Raw genomic sequence first — 26,035 nt, 5'->3', positions numbered from 1 at the left:
ATATATATTCCCTAGTTTTCACTTAATGAGGTCACGAATGGAGACTAAAATTTTAAAATTAAATAAACTGTTTTTTACTGACTCTTAATTTATATATTTATATAATTTTTTTATAATAATTTTTGTTTTAAAAAATATAAAAAAAAATATATTAAGTATACAAAAATGAAAGTTTTCACTTTCTTAATCTTAACCGACCAAAATTATAATTTGCTTTACGTCCGCTCATTTTATGTTTATGTAAAAACAGCCAAACAGAAAAAGTTGAGTGATGAATTGAGTACAGCACAAAATAGATCAAACGTAAATGTAACGCAAATATAATATAGGTTAGATTAAACTGAAATTAGAGCGCAAACTCCGCTTTGTCTACATTGTCTAGATAGTTTACGTTGTTTACATAGTCTACGCCAAGTCTACACGTAGACGTCGACAATTAAAGTCGACGCGTAAACGCCCATCCCTGGAAGTAATACAGAAAAATGTATCTAATAAAAGTTTATTAGAAAAAAAGAGAGCTTTTTAACAAGAATAAAATTTGGGAATGTTTCTAGAAAAATATAATTGATAACGTCATTAGTAGTTTCTGTCAAATCCCAAAGATAATACTTTCGATTGAAAATGGAGCTTACCTCATCCCATTTAACACCACATGTCCCAAATTTTATTTAAAGTTTGTGTATCCCCACAGGAAGCCCATACTATCGAGTTTGAGACACCCTGTACTAAATTTGATTGAAATATCGAAAACGATAATAGAATTGCCTCTAACAATAGGATGAAAGGTATTTTAATGCAAACCAATGTATTTTCGTCCAAGAAAGCTACACTTGCAGTATGACCATTTAACTTCCAGACACCCCGTATGATCTCGCAATTGAATAGAAAGTTTTATCATGTTTACGGTAAGGTAATGATTAAGCTGCCCAGTTTTGGTCTAACACAATATGCACGACATTTGGCTATTATCTTCCTTATATCTAGTTTAGTAGACTCAATTTTCGAATATTTTTCGGTTAATGCAGATTAATTTTAAATATTGCTATTTCTTTCTTTATATTGTCAATACATAATAGGGAAACAAGATAATTTTTATATCATCAATTGTCAAAGTCTTGGCAATTGCAATATATGCTCTAGTAATCGCATTCATTGAGAAAGTGGCATATTCAGATCTTGGAGCTGTAGATCATCTGAATTTGTAGAGAATCTATAATTTGTTTGGAAATGAAAGAGAGTAATAAAACCCCGAGATAAGAACCGGCGATGGGCGTGGTAATATTTCGTTTCAGATAATTATCGGGTAACACTAATGCTAATAGGTAATGGGTGTACATTAGTATATTTTACCGGATACATCATAGGGCAGAAGCCAGTGTATTGTGATAGATCAATCCAGTCTTAGAGCTGAATATACGAAGACGTGCTAGTTGCAGTAGAGTAAAATTCGACTTGTGTTTAGTGACTATTGTGCCAGTGGATATAATATTGTTTGGGTAAAATGTCGAGCTTATCAGATTACGTACCTGCTAAACGCGTGAAAAGATGTGCGCTGTCTCAGAATGAGAAGATTATTATATTAAATGTATTTAATGCATTGAAACACCAAAATCCTACCAACAGTGTTGACGACATCGTGGAAAAGTGTTCCAAAATGACAGGGATTGGAAAATCGACTATCTACAGACTTTTAAAGGAAACAAAAAATGAACAAGATACTGTAAATCCCCCAAAATCATCTACAGGGAGGTCAAAAGTCGTTATACTTAGATGATTTCTTCAAAAATGTAATTCGCAGAAAAGTACACTCATTTTATTTTAAAAAAGAAATACCAACGCTAAACAAAATTTTAAGTGAACTTTCAGAGGACAACGATTTGACAAAAATCAGTAGAAGCAAATTACGGGCCACCTTACGAGAGTTGAATTTTTGCTGGGAAAAGCAGAACAGGAAGTCAGTTCTTATCGATAAAGATGAAATTATTTGTTGGCAAAGATCCTACTTAAGATCAATTAGAAAATTCCGTGACGAAGGGAGGAATATTTATTATCTAGACGAAACTTGGGTCAACGAGGGATATACTGTAACAAAAGTATGGCAAGATAAAAATGTAAAAAGTTTTTGACAAACATTTTTGGATGGACTTTCAACAGGGTTCAAGGTACTTTCAGGTAAAGGGCGAAGATTAATAGTGACACATATAGGTAGTGCCAGTGGTTTTGTAGGTGACGGTTTACTTTTATTTGAATCTAAAAATACAGGTGACTATCACGAAGACATGAACGCAGATGTTTTCGAAGAGTATTTTACACAGATGTTGGATCTTATTCCTCCGAGGTCTGTAATTGTCATGGATAATGCCAGTTACCATTCACGGCAGACCGAGCGGACGCCTACGACTGCTTGGAGGAAAGCCGATATAATTCAACGGTTAACCGGAAAAAACATTTCTTTTGAAAAAATATGTTGAAAAAGGAACTTTTGACACTTGTCAATCTTAATAAAGATCAGAAAAAATATGTTATCGATGAAATGGCAACAAATCGCCAAATAACGGTACTACGGTTACCACCTTATCACTGTGAACTTAACCCAATCGAATTAGTCTGGGCGCAGGTAACAGGAGATGTAGCGCGAAATAATACGACGTTTAAATTAAGTGACGTGAAAATTTTGTTAAAAAATTCTTTGGAGCGAGTAACTGCAGATAACTGGCAAAGATGTATACATCATCTACAAAAAGAAGAGGAGAAAATGTGGGAAATCGATAATTTAATTGACGTTACTGTGGAACCTATCGTTATCAATCTAGGAGACGAAGATAATTCGTCAGAATATTCAGAGGATGAATTTTAATATACCTACTTTTTTATTTTCTTTATTGTACATTTATACAACACTACATTTACTCACTATAATTTGAATTTTCAAAATACATATATTTTTGTGTGGAATAAAAGTCTATTCATTAAATTTAAATAAATATTTTGATAATAATATTGAATAATTTTATTTGAATTACTAAAAACCCTCTTAACCTGGTTATGATGCTTACAGTAGCCTCATGTTTTGAAATGCTGTTTTTATATTGTTTACTTATAAGAGAAATGGACTGAGAAATTGAAGCGGCATAGACAAAGACGGATTGTCGGGGATTAAATTTTAGCTACCTGCTACAATTTAGTACAACCCGGTCACACAAAGTTTTTTTTAAAAGTACACCTCATCTATACCGATAATACATAATATAAAAATATCGAATATAAGCACCAGTACTATTTACGTACACCATTTATTTACGATTTGCATACATAATAAGCTTTTATTACTGTCTTTCATTTCTAAACAGACTATAGTAATATTTTAATAGAAGAATATTGTACCTGTTATTAATTGAGTCGTTTCTAGATATTGACATTGACATTACATCTTTTCCTTCACGTCTTTTATTGTCCACCTTGCCGTTGTTATTACGGTTCTTATTTTTTAAATTTTGTTCTCTTACAAATTATCCATATATTTCATATTTTTTATCCGTACGCCGTATAATATTAACCAAAACCCTGCGCTGCTAGTAACTGGATTTGCTCATACCATTTTGCATCGAAAGTTCGCGTCCCACATTCCTGTTTATCAATGCCAACAAGGTACTCACTTGCTGAACAACTATATCGTTTTATTTTCTCGACCTATTTCTGTCAAGGAAAATCCATCCTACACGTATTCGCGCCTGTCGATATTGCCTTCAAACTAATTTAATTGTCTGTAAAACGGGTAACGATGTAGTTGACAAGAGGGTTAATTTTCCAGAGTCTTCGCTAACGATTCGAATTTGAATTATGTATTATTATAATGTTAACAAGGGAAAGCCAATATTTTTCAGCATATTAAGTAGCTTCTTTATACATTATACATTTTTTATTATTGCCTTATTGGAAATGATTTTATTTTAGTTTAAGGGTGGGTATTAAATCAATTCAAATTAATTACACCTATAAAATTCAACTACGTCACAGAATACACGAATTTGTATTAGAAATTTTTCAACATTTATTTTATTTAAAATATGACTACGCCACTGAAATAAATGATCCATAAAAGGGATTCTCAACAAGTTGAGTAAAATATAGTTTATCAACTACTAGCAAGTTGTTACTGTTGCTTTTCCTAAATTAACCAAGTAACCCAGGGATTATTAAATAATTACTATTAAAACCTTCTTTTTGAAATATTAAAATTCAAATTAGCAATAATAAACATATTTAGTTTTAATCTATATATCATTTAAATATAATATAGTGCATTTAATGAAATTTAATAATTGTTATTAGTTTATCTATTCGAATTTAATTTCCAGTCCGAATATTTTAATGGTATAATTAAATACTAAGCAATTAACTAGTATGACTTTTAACAAGAATTAAACTGATAAAAATCATTAATATTAATTTTGCCATTAGTACAAAAAAAAAACGTTTTTCTAAACTAGGTTCAAACTTTAAATAACGTCTAGTAGCGTAGTCAGACTGCAAATTAAAAAAAATGCCAACAACTGTTTTCCAAATTGAAAAAAAAAATATTTCTGCATATCTGTACCTTTGATTTCACCCAATAAGCTTTATGTATTTTGATGTGCTGAATCCAAATCCGACGTCTTTTAAGCAGCCCCCTCCCCATATTTTGCAAAAATTGCAAAAATAATAGCGAAAAATCATTAAAAATAGCGAAAATCGCCAAAAATCACGTCAGTGAACGCAAAAACGTGGAAAAAAATTTTCTGGCCTTGATCAAGTGTGTTTCTTAGGTACTAAAGTCGGAATGAATTAAAAAGTTTCAAGAATATCTCTCTGAACTTTATAGAAAACGAAAAGAGTGGGGATTACGAAAATTTGGTTGATGAGATGGTGAAAAATTTCAGTTAATGAATCTTAAACTGCACTTCCTACATTCTCACCTAGACTACTTTCCCCAAGACCTTGGATATTACAGTGAAAAACATGGAGAAAGATTCCATCAAGATATAAAAGTGAAATGGGGAATCGATACCAAGGAAGATGGATGACAGATTTCTGTCGGACAGTAAAGAGAGAAACCAATCAGAATAGATAGAAGAGAAAATGAAACCCGCTGCATAGGTCATTCGAAGTGAAAAGAGTTCGCTACAAGAGAAGAAAAGTGTAAGACAGAACCAAAGAGAGCCTAGTTCGAGTCAATCGAATTTATTTGGAAGTAATTATTTAACATTTATTCAAGATTTTTTTGGACTTACGATTTCCATTTTTTTTTGTGATATTTTGCGATTTTTGCAAAATTTTTGGGTAATGAGGCTCAACAGGCTTTAGATTCAAATTCGACTCGACAAAATTTATGAAAAGAACACTTGATCACATTTAGAAAACCTCTTTCTAAATTTTCTCTCATTAATATGATTTTTTTACATTTTCAGCAATATTTTGCGTTTTTTTGCAAAATCCGTGGGGGGGATAACAAAATAACAGCGGGGAGATAACAGCGTAACAAAATACATAAGAAGCACACGTGACCAAGGTCAGAAAAAACATTCGAATTTTTTGGCGCTCATTAACTTGATATCTGGGGATTTTCTACTATTTTTGGTACAGACCACTTTTTTGTGTGCCGATATTAATTTTTCAAAGCCTCGTTTTAAAAAGTGGAATTAAAATATCAGTTAAATGAAATAAATAAATATAAAATTAACGTTATGTTTACAAATGATATTTTCTATTATCTCACACATACTTAACATTGATCTTTTTGTATCATATACATACATAGGTATACGTAAATTTAGAGACTATTTATTTCAGAGAATATATTTTAAATCAATTTAACCAAATATTTTGTCCGCTACATGTAAAAACAAGTTGAATATTAATTAGCCCTTTTCTATTATTCATGATAACGGAATCATAACGCGTTACGATCCGATGTAAACCAATCAGGTTGCTAGATTTCGGATCTACATATTTAATTACCGAAAAGAATATAGAACGAAACTTGACGTAAAAAGCAGCCATTCCTCAAATTATAAAATTAAATAATCTCCGTGTATTTTTCTTGTTGCCTCGCATGATATTTCCTCTTTAATCACTGCTAAAGCGGAATATAAATTATCTGATGTTTTGAAACAAGCCATCATAAATTACTTGCGAGTGTTATATTATTATACAAAATAATTAGTAAGACAATGTAGGAGTGTAAATATAAATGAATAAAATTATCTTCAAACATAAGCAACACTGTTTTTTATTAAAGTTGTAGACACTATGTCTCATAAATATCACTCCCTTTAGTTTTGGAAAAAATAACACACCAACAAATTCCCATTTAAAATAGTAGTGAAAATTGTAGGTGACAAATCATCAATCAGAATTAATATTTCATTGGCATAGGCTTCGGTACAGGTATATTACGATTACGTTCTAAAAAATGAGTAAATATTATCCCTTAAATAAGAAATTTCATTATGAAAGTTACGTTTATGATTTATGAAGTTCACCTTCACAACTTTTTAGAGTTTCGAATAATTAATGCCCCCTCTCTCTTCAGATGGCTGTCAATAAATTAAAATACATTAAAATTCGACCAATCAGCTTTGACGCTACCGATATTTTCAGATCTCTCAAAATGAGTTCTCCCCTACCGTTGCTGAAATAACAAGTATAAATTTCCATTTATATAGAAATGTCGACAAAGAATTAATTAAAAATTGGAGATAGCAAGTATAGGCGGGCACCTATATATAAAAGGTAAAAACAATTGCTTTTGTCCAATAACATTTTACGAATACTTTAGGTTAAACTTTACTATTAGGTTAAAATAAATAAAAAGTAACACAAAGAATAAGAACTAATTAACATTACATTACTTGTGTGAGCACATAGCTTAATAAATAAAAATACAATTGTGGGTGTCTTTTGATTTCAAGATACAGAGCATACATGTTTTTCATGAGTTTTGTCGGTATCTCCAAACGTAATCGACGTATCATACTGAAATTTGGTAGGTTTATGTCTGAATAGACCCTGAGTATTCTAGTTGGATCAATTTTTCAATAACCTGTACGGGGCAGAAATTAGGAAAATTTTAAGTTGTAATATTTTTGAGATGAAGGTTTTAAGATCCTCAGTATTTCCTTGGTATATATTTTAGTTTCAAATCTATAGAAGTTACATTTTTTTGTCACACAAAATATTTTAAACTATCTATCTGTAGGTTTAGGAATTATCTGTCAAAAAATGTTTTCTTATCACCTGCCCCTTGTTATCTCCAAAGAATCAAATCAAAACAATTTACAAGTGGAAATACTATTCTAGAAAAGTTCGGAATTTCTCTATTATGGCACTGCGGAAAATCGTCTGTAAGAAAATGATACAATCTCACTCACTAGGTTCACATAAGAACTGCTTCCCATTCCAAGAAATTGAATAATTCTCTAGAGAAATAAATCTACTTTCGACGCGATAACATAATTTTCTCTTGGATTTCACTAAAATATTGCTCAATATGACGTTCGACTGGGATGTTTTATTTAATTGTAAGCCCGGATGTATGAGGGCATGCCGATATGTTACCATTACACAGGCAAATAATAAATAATTCATATACTTCTTAACAGAATACGATACTACTCGTGTATTTTGAACCAATGAAAAAAATGAAGTCATCAGAAATGCTCCATCACGTCAGGTTCTTTCCTTGACCTCAAAAAATAGATAAAAATCATTATAAATCTTGTTTTTGTTAAAATAGTTAAGATGTCGAAATTAAAGTTAACAAATGTGTTAATAGAGTCCAAATGAAAACTTATTATTCCTACACTTGTGGAGTTACAGCCATTTTTAACCAACTTTGAGCATTAAAATGCCTATAACTCTTCAAGAATGTATTTTAGAGAAAAAAGTGCGAGAAAAACAAATAAACGCAAAATTAAAAAAATAGTTTAATATCTATCTTATATAGGTACATATTCATGGATGGTCAAAGGTACGGAATAGAATTCATATCTTTTGAATGAGTTAATTTTTTTTAAAACGCCGAAACACGTTAACTGATTTTGATTTTTTCCGATTTTTCGGTTATATAATAATTAATTTTTCTTCAACCCCCTAACCCCCAGCTACCCCTACTTTTTTTTTCAAATGGAAACATAAGGCATTAGGGGGCTCGTTGAAAACCGAATCCAGCCATACCAAATAAACAAGTGTTATTTTTTCAATAATAATAAGTTTTTTTTCATTTAGAAATTGAAACAACTAGATAATTTACAAAAATAAATTCAATGTCGCAAGTGCTGAAAATGTCATTCACTATTTGGCATTCTCCAAGACGATAGTAAAAGCTGTCCACAGCATTCTGAATGACTTCAGCTGGTAAATTATGCATCTCTGCCCTAATCTTGTTCTTTAAATTCTCAATATTATCCGGTCTGTCCTGGTAGACTCTTTCTTTCAAATCCCCAAAGAAAATAATCCAGGGGCGTTAAGTCGGGGGATCTTGGCGGCCATTCAACTGTACCCCGTCTACCAATCCAGCGATTTGGAAACATTTCATCTAAGTATCTTCGAACATCAATACTAAAATGCGGGGGAGCGCCATCTTGTTGGAACCAAATTCTTTTATTCGGTATATCTGGATCAATTTCATGAGGGAAAATCACAGTTAGAGCAGGTATCAGGTCAAATGTTAGGAAATCCAGGTAGCGTGCGGCTGTAAGATTTTCTTCAAAAAAGAATGGGCCCAAGATTCTGTTGTTGATGATACCTGCCCATACATTAACTTTTGTGGATACTGCGATTCCCATGTCCAGTGTGGATTTTTCTGGGAACAAAAACGATAGTTGTGCCTGTTAACCACTCCATTTAGATAAAACGTAGCTTCATCCGAAAAAAGTACGTCTCGTTGAAAACCATTATTGTCGTCACACCGTCTCATCATTTCCTCACAAAATTGTAATCGTCTATCATAATCGTCTTCCAAAAGCTTTTGGACAAGACATACCTTATAGGGGTGGTATTTCTCTTGTTTCAGAAACATTCGAAGCATCGTGATTGCGGCCCAATGAAACAGTTGAAGTATGAGGATTTTCAACAAGTTCTAATACAATGTCTAATTTCTTTTCTTCATTCAAAGCACGTGCCCGTCCAGTTTTGGGCAAAGTCTGTACTGTACCGTGTTCCTCAAATTTGTGAAATATTTTACTAACTGTCCCTTGCGAGATTTGGTTTTCGGGATATTTCGCATTAAATAAATCGCGCACTTCAGCCTGACTTCTTATTTTGTCTCCACATCCAAGGAATATCACATTTCGATGCGTTGCCTTTCCGACAATACCATTGCAATTCAGTAAATAAATTGATTTTGACACAATAGTAACGTTTCGAACTCCAATTTACAACTAAAGCGAAAAATTAACCAGAAAGCCTGGCAAGTAAGAGGTGCCAAAAAAACGCAACATAAAAAATATATCTTTTTTGCGTTAGCAGCGATAGGTACAGTTTCAAATTCTTCATTTTATTCTGTACAAATTCATGGAGGATAACACTGAAGATAATTAAATTTTATTTCACTTGTTAAGTAGGTATTTTATACAACCCTAAAAACCTTGCTATTGAAAAAATAAAACTTGTTTATTTGGTATGGCTCGATTCGGTTTTCTATAAGCTTTTCAACGAGCCCCCTTATGCCTTATGATTCAATTTGAAAAAAAAGTAGGGGTAGCTGGGGGTTAGGGGTTTGAAGAAAAATTAATTATTATATAACCGAAAGATGGGGAAAAATCAAAATCAGTTAACGTGTTTAGATATGAATTTTATTCCGTACTTTTGGCCATCCCTGTATTTCATGTAATTACTATTAGAACTATCAATAATGCCAAATATATAAAAATGTTATTGATTTTGGAGGAAATTGAATTTGTAAGATTGAAAGTGGAAAAAATGGCGAAAGCCGTAAGTAATAAGTACGAATTTACTCCGAATGGTAAAAAGAAAATCATTTCAAAATAATGAACAGAACTAGAGATTCATAACTTCAGCCGTAATTTATTCATTAAGCATCAGAATATTTAGCATCACATATGAAAACAAAAACAATCCGACTAAAGGAACAAATAGTACGAAAACGGGAATACGAATTTCGAAAATATTTTTCTTGGGATGAAATACATTCATTAATATATTGCACAAATGTTCAAGGACTGATGAATAAATTGATGACAAACGGTAGAAGAATGCAGACTATTCATAGATTCCTTTAAATGAAGTCTAGATACGATCGATAATACGGTCCAGAAATTACCAAATTGAACTCATATTTCAACACAATATCTCATTATTTATGTTCCTTTTCGTGTCAGATTTAAATCTCCTCAAAAACTATTTCCCAAATTTTAATATAACTACAGATTAAATCAGAAGGATATTCATGATGTTACAACATTTATGTACATCAAGCTTCTTAAGGTCATAATAAATAATGTCATTTAATTTAATTAATTTAATTTGCTTCTATCCAAAGTTACTCACTAGAGATTAGAAAGCGTTAAAAATTCTAGATTTACCTAATTATGTAAATACGAACAATAATTTCTCATTAAATTAATCATATTTGATATTCTTCACTTACGAATAGGTACAAAGATTTAAGTTTGGTAAAGATATTTTGACAGGATACCTGAGATGAGTATGATACTTTTTTTATTTAATTATGTGTTACTGGAAATAATGATATTTTTAATAATATATATGTCAGTACTAACATATAAGATCAGATTTTAATTAAAATACTACTTTATAAATAGGTAAAATTAAAGAAAACGCATGTAAAGCTAACTACATTTGATTTTTCTTACGTTTGATAAAAAGTATTTGACAAAAAAAACTATTAGATATTCTTGAAATGCTCTGTGGGCATTTCCAGAAATGAATATACATTTTACAGTGGCAATTTAATAATTCAGTGCTATACATAATAGATCCGGTTGAACTTGTACTGTATGACCCAATTTTAACAGAAACTGGAGAGAAGAGATGGAAATTGAAATTGAATTACTCTGACTCCAAATCTAGGTCGAGAATTTAATGAAAAAGTTTTACTAGTCGCATGTCTCCCTGCAATTTAGCTATTTGCATTATTAAATTGAATCTTTTTATAAATTTTAACTTCACATTTTTTATTTAAAACCACGAAATATATCTTGATACATTTATTCATCACTGGAACATAACTTAGTTTCTTTTTTCTATTACCGTGAGAGAAAATACCCATTTTACACGATGTGTAATGAAGCAAGTGATTTTATTCTCGATTATTTATTACGAAATATTCTTTTACCCACTTATTTATTTATAAAATATAACGCTAGTTGTTAATATACAGGGCGTTTACAAGAAAAAAGTTCAATTGCATGTTATTCTCACGTGAAATGTCGCAGTAGTATGTTTGATGTTGCCACTCCCTTCGTCAATATAGAAGCGAGATCATCAAATTAGAAAATCAACCAAATTTTCAAAAACGTCCTATAATGTTGTCTAAAGTACGGAGGTAACTTCAATGCGAAGTACCTAATAGTTTTCCTTATCATTGACTACCTCGTCATACATAACATTTTTTAAATGTCTGTAGAATAAAAGCCTAAAGGATTAAATAAGGAAAAAGAGAAGGCTATGGCCGTACTGCCGTATCCTGACCACCAATCAAGAAATTTAGTATTTAAGGATAGAGTAATGTGTGGTCTCATTATGTAAATACCACCCTTATAATCATCAATAGGTATTTCTCCAAGGATTGGCAATACAAAGTTTCCTATTAAAAAATCTTTCATATTGCCAGCCCAAACGCTGAAGGAAAAGCGATGTTGTTCTGAGAAAAATTGCAACGGACGATCTTATTACAGCAATGTACGAACTCAACTATTCGTCCCTAAATATTTGCCCTATAATCCGATTGGACATTAAAACACTAACTAATATTAACAATTATATCTTAATTACTAAAATTTTATCTACACTGCCAATGCAAGCACCAAAAACCTTTTAAATCACAAGAATGGACAGTTAAGAAACAACTAATTTCAACGGTATTAGTAGATATAGGTACTGTTGAGGTAAAAAACAGCAAAAAATTATTCTTTTACTTATATAATCGTGCTTATTATTATACACTTATTTTTTTCTGACATATCTGGGCAAGTTTTACGAAGATAGGTATATTTTTTAATTATTTTATTTTATCAAGATATATAACTTATTAAAAATAAATCCCCAAGTTCGTTGCATGTTTGTGAGAATACATTAAAATATTATAGTGTGATAAATAAATATGTATTTTACCCTTTAGCGCATAAAATTAATTATTATTTAATTCAATACATATTTTCTTGGGTATAAGGTAGACACTTATGGGCCTATCAACAAAGTTCCCTATAGTGAAATATATTTCTTTACACATTTGTATAAATAACTATATTTTCATAAGTAATTGTATAATTAAATTTTTGTAGAAATATTATGTTTACTTGCTAATTTCTAATAAAAAAGTAACAAAAATTCCAAATCCCCAATTAATAAACTTCAAGGTTGTTAATATTTTGTCAATCTCTAAACGTGATTTATAATTGTTGTAGTTACTATGAGAGATCAAATTAATCCCATACATAATGGAAAGTTTTTTGGTGATTCCAATAAAATTACAACCCAAAAAATAATAACCTTGACTGAATATTTATATTTCAATATACTCAGAAAATATGCCATTTTGAATTAAGAATGTATTTATTTATGAAATAAGCATACACCAATTTCTTGATTCAAAATAGTATTTTAGTGTGTAACGAACCTCTTGGTAGAAGTATGATTGGTTGCATAAAATTAAACCTGTCATATTTGCCAACAAACATTATTAATTGTAAGATTTAGACAAATGTGTAGCAGAAGTTAATGTTAATGGGCATAAATATTCTACCTTTGTTTGCAAATAATCGATTATTTGAAGATTGTTAGTGACTACAAGGGGACGCACTGTTTTAAAAAGAAAGAGTGAAAATATGGTGATGTTCTTAGGACATTTTTCATTTACAGTAGGTACCTACTCATTTTCAGGGTGAAGAGTGTCAAAATATAAAATCTTTTATTTTGTTTATAACTCTGTTGTTATTAAGATATTTAATTTTCATTAACAAATACCCAATACCGCCACATTTTTTATGCAACTTTGATAAAACAAAAAGGAACTATGAACAGTGGAAAACCTGGTTACAGTAAATAATTAGTACCCCTCCCCTACTTTTTTTGGCATACCTATAATTCAAATGTAATGTGCTCTGGAGGAAGCGTGCCCTTCTTGCACTTTTTTAACTGTTCTAAAATTTTTATTTAAAACTTATTTAAATAAATATTAGCGACAAATTAGTTTTACTAAAATATTTTTTTGTGGTACCGATTCGGATATATGCCTAATAACCAAATTAATATAATTTTTTTTTTGTTATTTTGTCTCTAACACAACATATGTGACTGCAGTTTGACAAATGGCAGAAGGCTTTAAATTTTCAAGCAGATTTGTTTCTCTCTATTAATTAGATCCGTATGTTTATTCATAAGGGTGTTAGGTATTTTGATCTTTTAATGTTTTAATATTAATTTCCTGTTTGTTTTGCTTTAATATTAGATTGCAACTAAATTAAATTTATTTAATTGGATTATACAGGCCGTTAAGAATTCGTTTCTCACTACAGGGATCTCGGAAACGGTCAGAGGTTCGAAGTAGCTTGAATGGGGGCAGAGTTGAGTAATCAGTGGACCAACATTATGCATCTAAAAAATCAAGGCTAACACGGTTAGTTTTCGAAATATTTGAAAAAAAAAACGAAATTTTGGAAAACCGTTTTTGTTCATTTCAGCCTTGTTTGAAGTGATATTAAAAAAAGAACACTTTCTCATGGCCACTTTTTGTCCTCTATCGAATGGCATAATCAATTTTTATATGTAACGTTTCGCCTCTCCAGGACCATCATCAACTTTAAATACGACCCTAGAAATTTTATCACATTTTTTGCAAACCTTCATGATCCCCAATACTGTCCTGCCTCAGCCCGAACCAGATTCAGACGTTTTGTCTCGAAAAATTCATCTTCAGTGTGTTCGTTCCAAATTTTTCTAAATTTTTTATTTAGATTTCTTTGTTTATTGAATTATCGCACACTGTAAGTGACGTTAAACCCTGTGAAATCCATCTAGTTATTTAAACTATTACCACCACGCGTTACAATAAAACATTTATTATTATTAACTATTACCATCACTTGGTCATACATAACTCAATAAGTTGTTGCGTCAAAATTAAAACATTACAGTTCTAATTTTATTATGACAAATTTATTCTTAAAAATGTTGAACAACCAAAACGCCAACTGAATATTATTCTTTAAAAAATTTCAGTAAATTTTCAAAAACATATTCGTTTTGGCAAAGGTTTAAAATGAAGATCAACGTAATATTATCGGAATTTATCATATATGTAACCGCAACTGTGCAAGAGCATGTCAAATGTATATCCTGAAAAAAATAGATCGGATTTGTTTGAATTTTGAACACTCGAGAAACCTAGAAATAACTATGGACACCGGAATAAAACTCTAATATTTTTTTTTTAATTTTAATGCGTGGTATCTCTTACCGTTTTCGATACCCCTGTAGTGAGAAGCGAATTTGTAACAGTCTGTATAAATTAAGAGAACGTTTGCCAAAACTTGAGCCAAAGTCTTTATTTCAAAACAAGCATGCCTAACTTTAAAAGCAACATAGCCAAAAATATTCCGATCACATATTCAAAGAAGTTGTAATATAAAATAAGAATACAAGAATAAAAATGAAGAGACTAGCTTTTGGTATAAAAAGAAACAATGATTTTGAATTCACTGAAAAGCTGAGATGTGTAAATGGCTAGTTAAAAGACAACAGAGTTATTAATAAAGATCTGTTTTAAATTCTAACTTTAAAATTGAAAACAACTTGTTGATTAGTTGGTGTGCAAGATACCGTGACAGTAGTTAATAGCTTTGTTCCTAGTGCAAACAGTTTCCAACAGTCAGACGTAGTATTAGATTATAAAAATGAATTTTGAATATTACGTAAGTATTACATCAAAATGCGCATGCGTCTCACTGATGAAGATTTTGAATTGCTCTAGGAAGTAGGAACAAAGCTAATGCTTCAACAATTACCCAACTGGTTGCCACATCGTCAGTTTAGACTTCTTCACTTTTCGAAAGGCATTATTGCTATTATATCGCTCTTTTCTTTAGAACAACCTTTAAAATTGGAAATTAAGTCATCTGACTCGTGTCTATGTTTGCTGGTACCTACTGATTCATATAGTTCCGAAGAATAGTTTGAAGGTATTTACCTGTTGGGAGACGGCTTGCTAGGTATTTGATTTATACGTCCGAGCCGTTCCTAAACTGCAGCATTCCTGTTGCTTCTCTACAGTCTTGAAAAAAATAGTAGGATTCTTAGTAGAATTTTGATAATATTTCGGCCTATCGCGTATTTTGTGTTCCACAACAACGGTGAAAAATCAGACGTTGTTCAACCAACTTGTTTGTTTTAAACACTTTTACGATTATTTTTAAATTATAGTAGGACCATATATAGATATGTGGTAGAACTCTTTTGTGTCTTAGAAACAACATTTTATAGATGATATCATTAGTGGTAATATTTATAGTACTAAATGTTTTAAATAAAGAAATTAATAGAGGTTAAATACATTCATAGTTCTAATAGCTGTTTTACATTGACAATTTATTCATCAATAAATTGACGAAGGTCTTCATGAATTAATTCACGAATTTATTGGTAAACAGTGTGGTTTTACACTGCTACAGACTTTGTCAAGTTTTTTGACGCATGAATCGATTTTACCAACGAATCAAAGAAGCAAATAAATTTCAAAAATGTCACCTTTCCACTCATAATTGTAATGATACAACAGCGGTACTATTTTGACACATAGGTATTATATAAATATTAGTTTCTGTAAGTAACAAATCAGTAAAAACAATGCAAAATTAGTACGATGCCACACAATTATCTACATATTCCAATAACATAACCTCATTACTGATCTGAGGCTGGAAATCTGTTGAGTTGGTACTTCTGAACTTCACAAAGAAATTGACGAAAATTAGAACATGTTCTAATTATTCGTCAAGAACTTCTTGATGAAGCGACTTCATGAATTAATTGATCAATAAATTGTCACAGTAAAACAGCTATAAGGGAATGAGAATACCTTCGTCAACCTAAGTTGAGTTACTCAATAATTGGCTTATGCAGCAAATGAGAATATTACCCAGGTAGGAACAAAGCTTGGGTTAAATCTCTTTCTGGGAACTTATTTACAGTAACCATCCAAACAAAAATAAATTCTTAAAATAGGATTCAGTGGACTTGTTTATAACCTAAGGCTTGTTTTGCCACCTACTGCAATACATGAATGAACTTTACACATATCATTTAAATTACGACAAATAAGCTTTGTAAACTCATTCGATCTAAATTTACTGCATTGCAGCAAACAATTTCGAAAGCAAAAATGTAATGTAAGTTAACAACTAAGTTGAAAATTTCTTGATTTATGGGAAAAGTTTTCTGCCATAAACAGAAACTTCGTATTTAATTCTCCTTCTACTTACTTCCGCTATCAACTCCTTCACTGGACTATCGAATATCACTCTAATCCAGACACCGTGCAGCTCATCCTCGGAATTAACTTCAAGATTTCCGGTCCATCTGCCCGGTTCATTTACGGATTCGTAATGAAATAATTTGAGGCAGGGAGACTCCGGTTTAATATCCGACGGTGCGGCGATTGCGGTTCGTACCAGTGCTGCCACCACACAAACGCAAAGAGGAAACGCTGAGGGGAAAATCTGAAACAGAGATCTTCCTGTAATAAAAAGCGATCGATTGCTACAGGGTGGGTGTATATTGTATAGCGGCTCATTGTATCCTCTTTCAAAAACAGAACAACTAATAGGTACTATATCGTTAAATGATTGACAATTTTTTTTCACATTATACATGATATGGTGTAACAACCACTTTGCGATATGTTTATCATGAGTAAGTTTAATAATGTACGTAAGTTATTATAGCTCAAATTTAGTTCAAATATTAAAATAACGATTTAAGCATTCTTAACTTGGCAGACCCACAAAACAAAAGTGAGAGGTCCGAAAGACAAAATCACGATATCTATATATTGTTGGATAACCAGACCTGATCGAGACAAACGGACACCGGATTCGGATTCAGTTACCCCAAAAGCGTATAAATATTTATATTTACTTTGTTGGCAATTGATTCTCAGCATTTGACCTTGAACTGACCTTAACCCAGAACTCATCAGTTCAAATGGATACCGGATTCGGATTCATTGACCCAAAAACATATACCTAGATACCATGGTTTTGTCTTCGGGCCTTCCACTTTTTGTTTTTGTGTAGCTGTGTTACTTTAACCCATCACCATCTACAGCACGTAATATTATAAAGAAGAAACATTTTACTAATTTATAGTAAAGAATTTTTTTTCATTAATATTTGTCATAAAGCTAAGCTTTGATTTTTGAAATTTTCAAAAGGTATGTTATATCTTCTCAAACAATTCTTTACGATCAATACATGAATAAAATGACATTCGATGAAAAGAAAATTGTCTCAGTTCAAACCAATGCGTAAACATGAGATTACGCTGGTTACATTTTCTTAAAAAATTATGGTGTCACTACAACAACAAAAATATTTGTAATAATTTTTTAAATTTATATTTTGTTTTATACGAAAATGTTTTCTCGACTCTTTTGCATTAGCTGGATCAATGGAAAGAACATTACCATTTTAGGATGTGTAAAGATGGCACTTTTTTTAATTCTTTAAATGATTTTACAAAATAAGTTCAAAATTCATATTAATTTTCATACTCCAATGATTCTTGTATGTCGATGAATTTGTTATAACATTCTTTTGAAAATTTTGGCACCTATATACCCTATATCTCAAGATGACTTCAAGTTCAAATAACAATACTGTTAATTATATGATTTCAGCTGTTACGAAATATATTAAAGGTATTGTGCTAATTCAAACAAATTCAATTTTTTTTTCTAAAAGTCCTAGGTATAAAATAAAGTCAAACAATACCAAAAATTTGGGTATGCAAAAGATATCTCATATGAGGCATATTCACAAAGTACTGAGACTCTGATGCTCTGTGGTTTTTGTTCTCGACAAAGTTGGCAACACTGGATTCAAGGCCAAGGTGTTGGGAGCAGAACGCGCCCTTATTTGTGTCGGTCAGTTGAGGACTGTTGTTGTAGTAGCGCGTTGAAATGAGTGCCGCTATTCCGAATCCCGCCAGGTCAACAATTCTTTAACTGTATTGTGACTGGGACAATAAGTGGGTGGCTCACTACACTCCTGAGACGAAAAGACAACCAATGCAGTGGCGACATCCGTCTTTAGCATCAGCGAAAAAAATCAAAAGCATTCTTTCGGTCCGAAAAATCATGGCAATTGTGTTTTGGGACAGTAAAGGAATTCTTCTAATAGACTTTTTGCCCCAGGGGGGAGCAATTAATGTCGTACGATACTATGAAACCCTGAAAACACTACGGAGGGCGATACAGAACAACAGAAGGGGAATGTTAACAAAGGGAGTATGCTTCTTGCATGACAATGTGCGTCCCCACATAGCCAACGCTATAAAGCAACTCTTGGATTCATTCGGTTGGGACATCATCAACCACCCCACTAACAGTCCTAACCTGGCAACTGATTCTCATCTTTTCTCTTCTCTGGGGGTGTTTATGGGTGGGAAAAGGTTTTCTAGCGACGATGAGGTCCATCAAACAATGGACCAGATAGTCGGCGGGAGTTTTTTTTGACAAAGGTTTCAGGAAGGTCATCCCTCGGATCTCAAAGTGCATTGAGGTTAAAAAGTTAAAAAAATTAAGTTAGGTATCTTTTACGCATCAGTTTACATCAAAGATTCTGAGACATTTTAAAACATGTGTTTTTTTTTTCTAATTTCAATACCTTTATCTCAAACACAAAGCGAAGTACGACCTACAGTCAAAAATTTTTGCTTCAAATAATTGTTTATATTATTTGGTAAAGTTTCCCAATTAAAACCTAAACCACCTTGTATAGGACGTTCTGCTCAAAATAAAAATATTGACACCTCCTTTTATTTCATTGGGTATTTTTTCACGATTGAGAAGACAAAAGTTGGATAAACATATTCTGAAGAGAAGATATTTAAGAACCCCCGTATACAAATTTTCAGATTTGAGTTTAGATTCTTTATCTACGTTAGATTTACGTTAATTTACATTAATTTAATTTATTTATTCCAAAAGATATTTGCATATTACAAATTATTATCGAATCAATCATGTTGTGCCATCAATTCAGGTTTAATATTGAATTAGAAATTAAACATAAGTAATCAAACCTTTTAAAGACTTTATTAGAAATTCCATATCTTTTATAAAATTTATCGAAGACTGCACTATAGTTGTATACATAATAAACAATATTGTTATTGGATAATGTTATTAAGAAAGCTCACCATAATAACGAGTACACTTCCTCGAAGTAGAACCTACACACTGACCAGCTAACACTGTTTAAGTTCGTTTTCTTAAGTAATGACAGACCTGTTCAGTTAGTTGTTTTCTTCGATTTACCCAAGGTCGGAAGCCCATAAAAGGAATATTAAAAATCAGATAAGAATAATATGGTAATTATGGGAAACCCCCATGAACCGAAATCATCAGAGGTTTCAAAGATCTTCAGATTCACGGTCACAGACGACGCGAACAGGTTTGGTTAATGTTTGCTTTGAGTGAGACAAAACAGAAAAGTCTAAACTATTTAGTTAGTAATCGTTTTAAGAAGATTACTTCTATTTGATTTTAGTGGGGTTTTCGTGAATACTCTCAAGGCTGGTTTGCATTTTTTATTAATGACAAAAATCAATAAATACAAATTATTATCAATACATTAATAAAATAAATGATGCTTATGATGTGTTAAAGAATTTATCAATGAAAGAAAAATTTTCAGATTTATGGTTCCTTCAATCTGATTTACCTTTAAAAATGTTTTAACCAATAAATTGTTATTACGCCAGACTAACGCAACTGTAATTATACTCAAGTATACAAAGTGTCCCAGTAATTAATGCCAAAATTAGAACCACACATTTACTTGTCATAAGTAACAATTTTTTTGTAGTATTTTTTTATGATATTCCATCAATAGTTCCCAAGAACTTTAAATTGTTAAATTTGTTGTTGCAGTTGAAACGCTTATAGCCCGAGAGCCAGCAACCGTTTTGAGTTAGTCATTAGGCAAAAGCTGAAAATTTTTCCTACACTTCATTTGGTATCACTAGTAACTAAATCGACATCCAGCTCGCGCAGTTCCGGGGGGTGTAGCTGCGGCGGCCTCCCAAACACGTAAAATAATAAAATAAAAAAACTAATACCGGAAAAGCTGAGACTTTGTCGACAAGTTAATTATGTTATAAACAAAAGAAAAAACGCAATCCGCTGACTTTAGAGTGGGGGGTTATGCCTCAGCTTTTCACCTAAACAAGTCAAAAATATGCGCTAGGTAAACTGATATCGCAGAAGCTGAAATTTGGTAAAGTAATAGTCCACTTAACCAGTTATACGAAAAAAATGGTCCGCTGAAGTTTTTGTGGTGTATAAGTACTCAGCTGGTGAGTTGAAGGCGCAGCACATCGCTATGCGCGCGGGCGCGCTGCATCTTTAACTTTATCAGCTGAGCACTTTTCCCTCACTAGATATAAAGCTGAGTATTTTTTTCATTTAACTTATTAAATTAGCTATTGTATTAACAAATTTCAGCTTTTGCGGTATGAGATATTTATAATTTTTCCATTTTTTAAGTCTTAGTAGTAATTATATAAAAATATACAACTTTTTTCGAATATTTATTTACAATAAACGTTATGTATGAAAAAATTTAATCTATTTCATCTTTCGATTCATCATCCTCAAACTCATGGTCGCTGGAGTCAATGTCGATTCCTGCCATTTCTTCCTCATCATCTGTAAATATGTAATAATAATGGTAATAATAATAATCAATAGCTAATTTAATAAGTTAATTGAAAAAAATACTCAGCTTTATATTTAGTGAGGGAAAAGTGCTCAGCTGATAAAGTTAAAGATCGCACCCGCACGTATAGCGATGTGCTGCACCTTCAACTCGTCAACTGAGCACTTATACACCGTAAAAATTTCAGCGGACAATTTTTTTGGTATAACTGATTAAGATGACTATTACTTTACCAAATTTCAGCTTTTTCGGTATCAGTCTACCTAGCACATATTTTTCACTTGTTTAGGTGAAAAGCTGAGGCACACCCCCCCCCCCACTCTAAAGTCAGCGGATTGCATTTTTTCTTTTATTTATAACATAATTAACTTGTCGCCATAGTCTCAGCTTTTGCGGTATTAGTTTTTTTATTTTATTATTTTACGTGTTTGGGAGGCTGCCGCAACTGTAGCCCCCGGAAGTGCGTGAGCTGGAGGTCGATTCTCTTACTAGTGACACCAAATGAAGCGTAGGAAAACTTTTCAGCTTTTGCTCTTTTGGTCATCAAAAAAGGTCGCTGGCTCTCGGGCTATTGGTTGAGGTAATAATAATAAACAGAAAGAAGTACAAACATGGGGATTATTTAGTACTAGTACATACCAACACAAACAAACTTGCGTCTGAGATAGCTCCGCCTATAAATGCGCACTGGACATGGTAAGGGTAACACTCCAAAAGCCGTTATCCCAAATCGCCGCGGCTACGTCTTATTCCTTCTAGCCGAATGCGTTCTCTCTCAGTCTCACGCAGCTCTGCCTATCTAAAATAGGCTGATCATACCTCATGCCATCACACTTTACAGAAAAAAAAGTACTGGGCTGTGTTGTCTTTTCTACAAACGGTACTGATTTCAACTTGTACTTCCATTCTTGTATATGTGTCACATTTCTCCACCCTTATGTAACTAGTTATGACTTCTGGATGGTTTAGTGATTAGATATGAGATCTTGGCTTCGAAGAATGCGTACGCAAAGAAAATGTAAATTTTCAACAATTACAAAATTTGAATTTATTTTGAGTACTTTTTATACAATTATGTGTTCAAAATACCTGATTTAATAGTAATTAAATAATACAATGAGCATTAAGCGTGAAAGTCATACTGAATACTAGCCGGGTTTCCGTCCTGATGAATGAATTGTAAGCTGACAGGGTGGACATTCGAACACCTCATTTGACGGGACCGCAGAGATAATGTTGCAACGATCTTCGCTTTAAATTTGGACTTTTTGCTTTTCAAGATTTTGCTGAGATTTGCAATCTGCTCAACTTGTACTGGTTTTCGGGCTGTAGTTTGGTGTGGTAGTTTGTCTTTCGGTTCTGTTTCAGATCGAATTTCGATGTAGGTATTTGAGAAACTTTTTATTTCCGATACGTTTGTGGTTTTTCTGCACGTCTCAGTACGATCACTCTCTGTCAGTAGCATCGGCCTCCGTCGGTATCGGGTGCTGCGCTTATAGCTATTGCTGACGGTTAAGACCTGGATAGAGGGCTCCGACTTAAAATTTCGAACCTTTGAAGATGAAAATCTAAACATCGGCATTTAATTTTGCCGGGATTACCATTGCATAGATCTCTTGGAGACGGCATCGTAGCTCAGATTGATTATGACAATATCCTATTACCTAATCATAAAATATTTCCACTACCCAAGAATACTATTTTCGAGTAGGTACAGAATCCTGAATACATATCTAATAAGGATAAATACAAATACTGAATACTTCAAAAGAAAGTATTAGGTACATAGGTACTGTTATACATTGAATACTACTCATGAATTCATTTTACTCCTAATAAATAATACCTAACCTTCGATTTTCTCTTATTTATTGTGCAGAATGTTGCATGATATTTCTTTTAAATGAGGTAAATAAGTATAAAACTTGTCCAATTAAAGTGTAAAACAAATTTCACTAAGAACATTATTTTTCTAAATACAGGGTGTTAAAAGTTTGACTGCCTTAATTTTAACAGACGATAGAATACATTAAAATAAACAAAAAAACCTTATATGACATGGGTCTTAAAATCAACCATTTTCGAGAAAAAATTATCAAAATCTCCAACTTGATGTACAAAAGTTCAATTAATTAAGGAATATTGACATAACTGCGTGCATAGAATACCATAAAATACAATGTTTATCACTTTTTTTGAACATCTTTATGCTTAATTCTAAAAAATAATTAGCGTTGTAATAAATTTAAAATTCGATAAAATTCATATCGAGCAATGTGACAACGGCGCGGCGGTTTATTAACACGGTACTAAGGTGTCCAGCAACCACCAATACGCAATTCAGTTGGTATCTGGATTCGACCGTATCGGAGTGTTTTTTGCGCATCACTATTTCCTTTTCTTGAGGTGTTTTCCAGCGGGTGCCTGAAAATTGGATTCGAGTCATGCATGCATCGAAAATGGTGGTGGACATTTTGAGCATATGTTGTAGTTTGTTTTGTACTTGTACGTTTAAAAATTACTGAATTTTGCTTTTTGGTAAGTACCTAAATTATTTTTAATACGTATAATTATTTGGACGACGTGAATCTTCGGGTACTTTAATTACATATTTTTCAAATACGTAATTTGATTAAAGTAAAATTTAAGCACAACACTATTTTTGTACAACAAAATCGATACATTTTATTTTATTTATTTAAAAACTGAAAAACAATTGTCTTGAAATTTACTAAAAGTTTCACAAAAATAGCTGTTTACAATTTTTCCGTAGGACAAGTCTCCCGAATATACACGTGGTGTGCATCAGCAGGTTAAGTGCTGTTATAAGGTTGTGATGTAACTCCCCAATATTCGCTGTATTCTGAAAACTGTTAATCTTACGCCCCTGTAATATAAACTTTTTTGTTCATTTATGATTAATCTATCTCAACCTGAAGCAATGGCAGTCAAACTACACTCTGTATAGCATGATGGATGTAATTTTTGGGAGGAAAGAAGAATACAGTTAACGTTCTTTTAAATAAAATATTAGTCTAAAGATGTATAAATTAGACTATTTGTATAGGTAATTATTATAATTTCAATTTTTTTTGATAATATTTCCTAAAAAGAATCTTTTTTTGAAAAAATGATCCCATCGAAATTTATTCGTTTAAACTCGTTTTCAAATGTAAAAACAAAAATATTTATAGCTAGCGCCATTATCCATTCTGAAATTGTTGCAGTAAGATGGAAGTCATATCCACCATCTTCATTTTTCCATTGCAAAATTTGAGTACCTGGAAAAATGGTAAAATTTATAAACGGTGTGACCTATTTCAAATGGAGACACTAGTAAAAAAGATATTTATGGACTGAGTTTATTGACAGATTTAAATTTAAAAATTTATTTTAACATGGGCCGATTATTATGGACCGATTTACCAATTTAATTTAATATGGTCCGACTGTATTTATGGACCAATGGGGAATAATAAAATCTATTGTCACTTACGATTCCAATTTATTTTCAGAAATCAAAACCTAATTTCAATTCTTCTGTATCAAATTTGACAAAAAATGGTTATGGATTATTTCATTAAAAATCTTACCACACCACTAAATTCTGTACTCTCATAATGTCATTTTGAGTAATTTTGGCCAAATTTATAGAGAAAATATTTATTATTCAATGTAAAATTAGTATTAAAGATAATATCAGATCCGTTCTTCCTAAACGGTGTAGTTAAGTAACCTATTAAAGTAAATTAAATAAACACAAAATACTCACTAATGGGTTCTTAATAGTCCAGACGGTATCTGTTTCAAAAAGCCATATTTGGGTGAATCGTATATCCACGGAGATTTTTGGCTTTTTGGCTTTCAAATATCACTAGAAATGAAAATTTTTCTATGCGCATAAAAAAAAATGTGGGCTTAACTTTTGGCGGCACAATATGTTAAAAAAATTGGAAAAATGTCATATTTTTCTTCCTATTTAATTATGTATATTTTTAAGAGTTGATTTTAGGCGAAAATGGAAAAGGACAAAAATGTTTGTAATTAATTTTTTTTACGATACATGACTGGTTACAAATCGAATGAATCATGATTATTATGGTAAAAATCGAAAAAATCACAAAAATGTGGTTAAAAGACAATACTTTTTAGGGATTTTTTTTGGTGTATTTAAATTGGGTGTAGGACCTTTATACTTGGCTCAAGAAAACTTCATGATATGTAGAATCATCACACCAAATTTCATCAAAATCGCTTCGATAGATTTTACATAATAATTTTGCAATCCAGATTTAAAAAAAATTGCAAAATTTCAAAATTTTGCACAGCAAAACCAAGGCCCTTAGATACTTGGAAATTTAATCACATATAGAAGAGCTCTCAGGCTTTCAAACGTTTTTGAAAAATTCGATTCCGTCAATTAGGAGAGCTCTGGCACTTGTTTAAACATTGGTCGAATTTTTGTACTTATAAACAATTAGAACTTTGCGAATATTCAATCAAAAAAAGTTTTTTAAAGCAGGTTTTAAAAGTTCTTGGAAAGACGCTTCGTTAAAAAAAACAGATCGATTGATCAATTAGTTACGTAGTTATAGACGATTCAATTTCGAGTAGGCCGAAGCGGCCGCGCTTCTGCTTCCCCCACCACCACCACCCGTACGATTTTATTGAATTTCTCGCTTGCATAAATAACTTTAAACACGTTTTAAAGTAGGTTGCCAATGAAGAAAAGTATTGTAATCTTAGACCTGGTAAGTACTCGGAATACCAAAGGTATTTTTCGAAAAATTAGCCCGGATGTCCCAGTACATTTAGTGTAAATGACGGCTATAACTACGTAACTAATTGATCAATCGATC

At 31.9% G+C, this 26,035-nt stretch overlaps 2 protein-coding genes across 5 annotated transcripts in view; both read right to left on the bottom strand.

The window, feature by feature from the left end:
* LOC108905655 (trypsin beta-like) overlaps positions 1 to 19,763 on the bottom strand; it is a 42,482-nt gene extending 22,719 nt beyond the window's left edge. The window contains exons 1-2 of the mRNA XM_018708610.1: positions 19,657 to 19,763; positions 16,719 to 16,955 (exon numbers count right to left, since the gene is read on the bottom strand). Of these exons, the coding sequence (XP_018564126.1) occupies positions 16,719 to 16,955; positions 19,657 to 19,659 (240 nt within the window). The 5' untranslated portion in view covers positions 19,660 to 19,763. The remainder of the gene's footprint in view (positions 1 to 16,718; positions 16,956 to 19,656) is intronic.
* Positions 19,764 to 24,189: 4,426 nt separating this feature from the next.
* LOC108905657 (DNA damage-regulated autophagy modulator protein 2-like) overlaps positions 24,190 to 26,035 on the bottom strand; it is a 7,908-nt gene continuing 6,062 nt past the window's right edge. For all 4 annotated transcript variants that reach the window (XR_002763240.1, XM_018708615.1, XM_018708614.2 and 1 more), the window contains one exon: positions 24,190 to 24,457. Coding sequence is in view for 3 of the 4 variants with exons in the window: in XM_018708615.1 (XP_018564131.1) it covers positions 24,282 to 24,457 (176 nt within the window). In the remaining variant the exon portion in view is untranslated. The remainder of the gene's footprint in view (positions 24,458 to 26,035) is intronic.

Source organism: Anoplophora glabripennis, unplaced genomic scaffold, assembly GCF_000390285.2.
Source record: "Anoplophora glabripennis isolate ALB-LARVAE unplaced genomic scaffold, Agla_2.0 scaffold156, whole genome shotgun sequence".
NCBI classification, from domain to species: Eukaryota; Metazoa; Arthropoda; class Insecta; order Coleoptera; family Cerambycidae; genus Anoplophora; species Anoplophora glabripennis.
The sequence above is the reverse complement of the archived record's forward strand: the minus strand, read 5'-3'. Positions and strand labels throughout refer to the sequence as shown.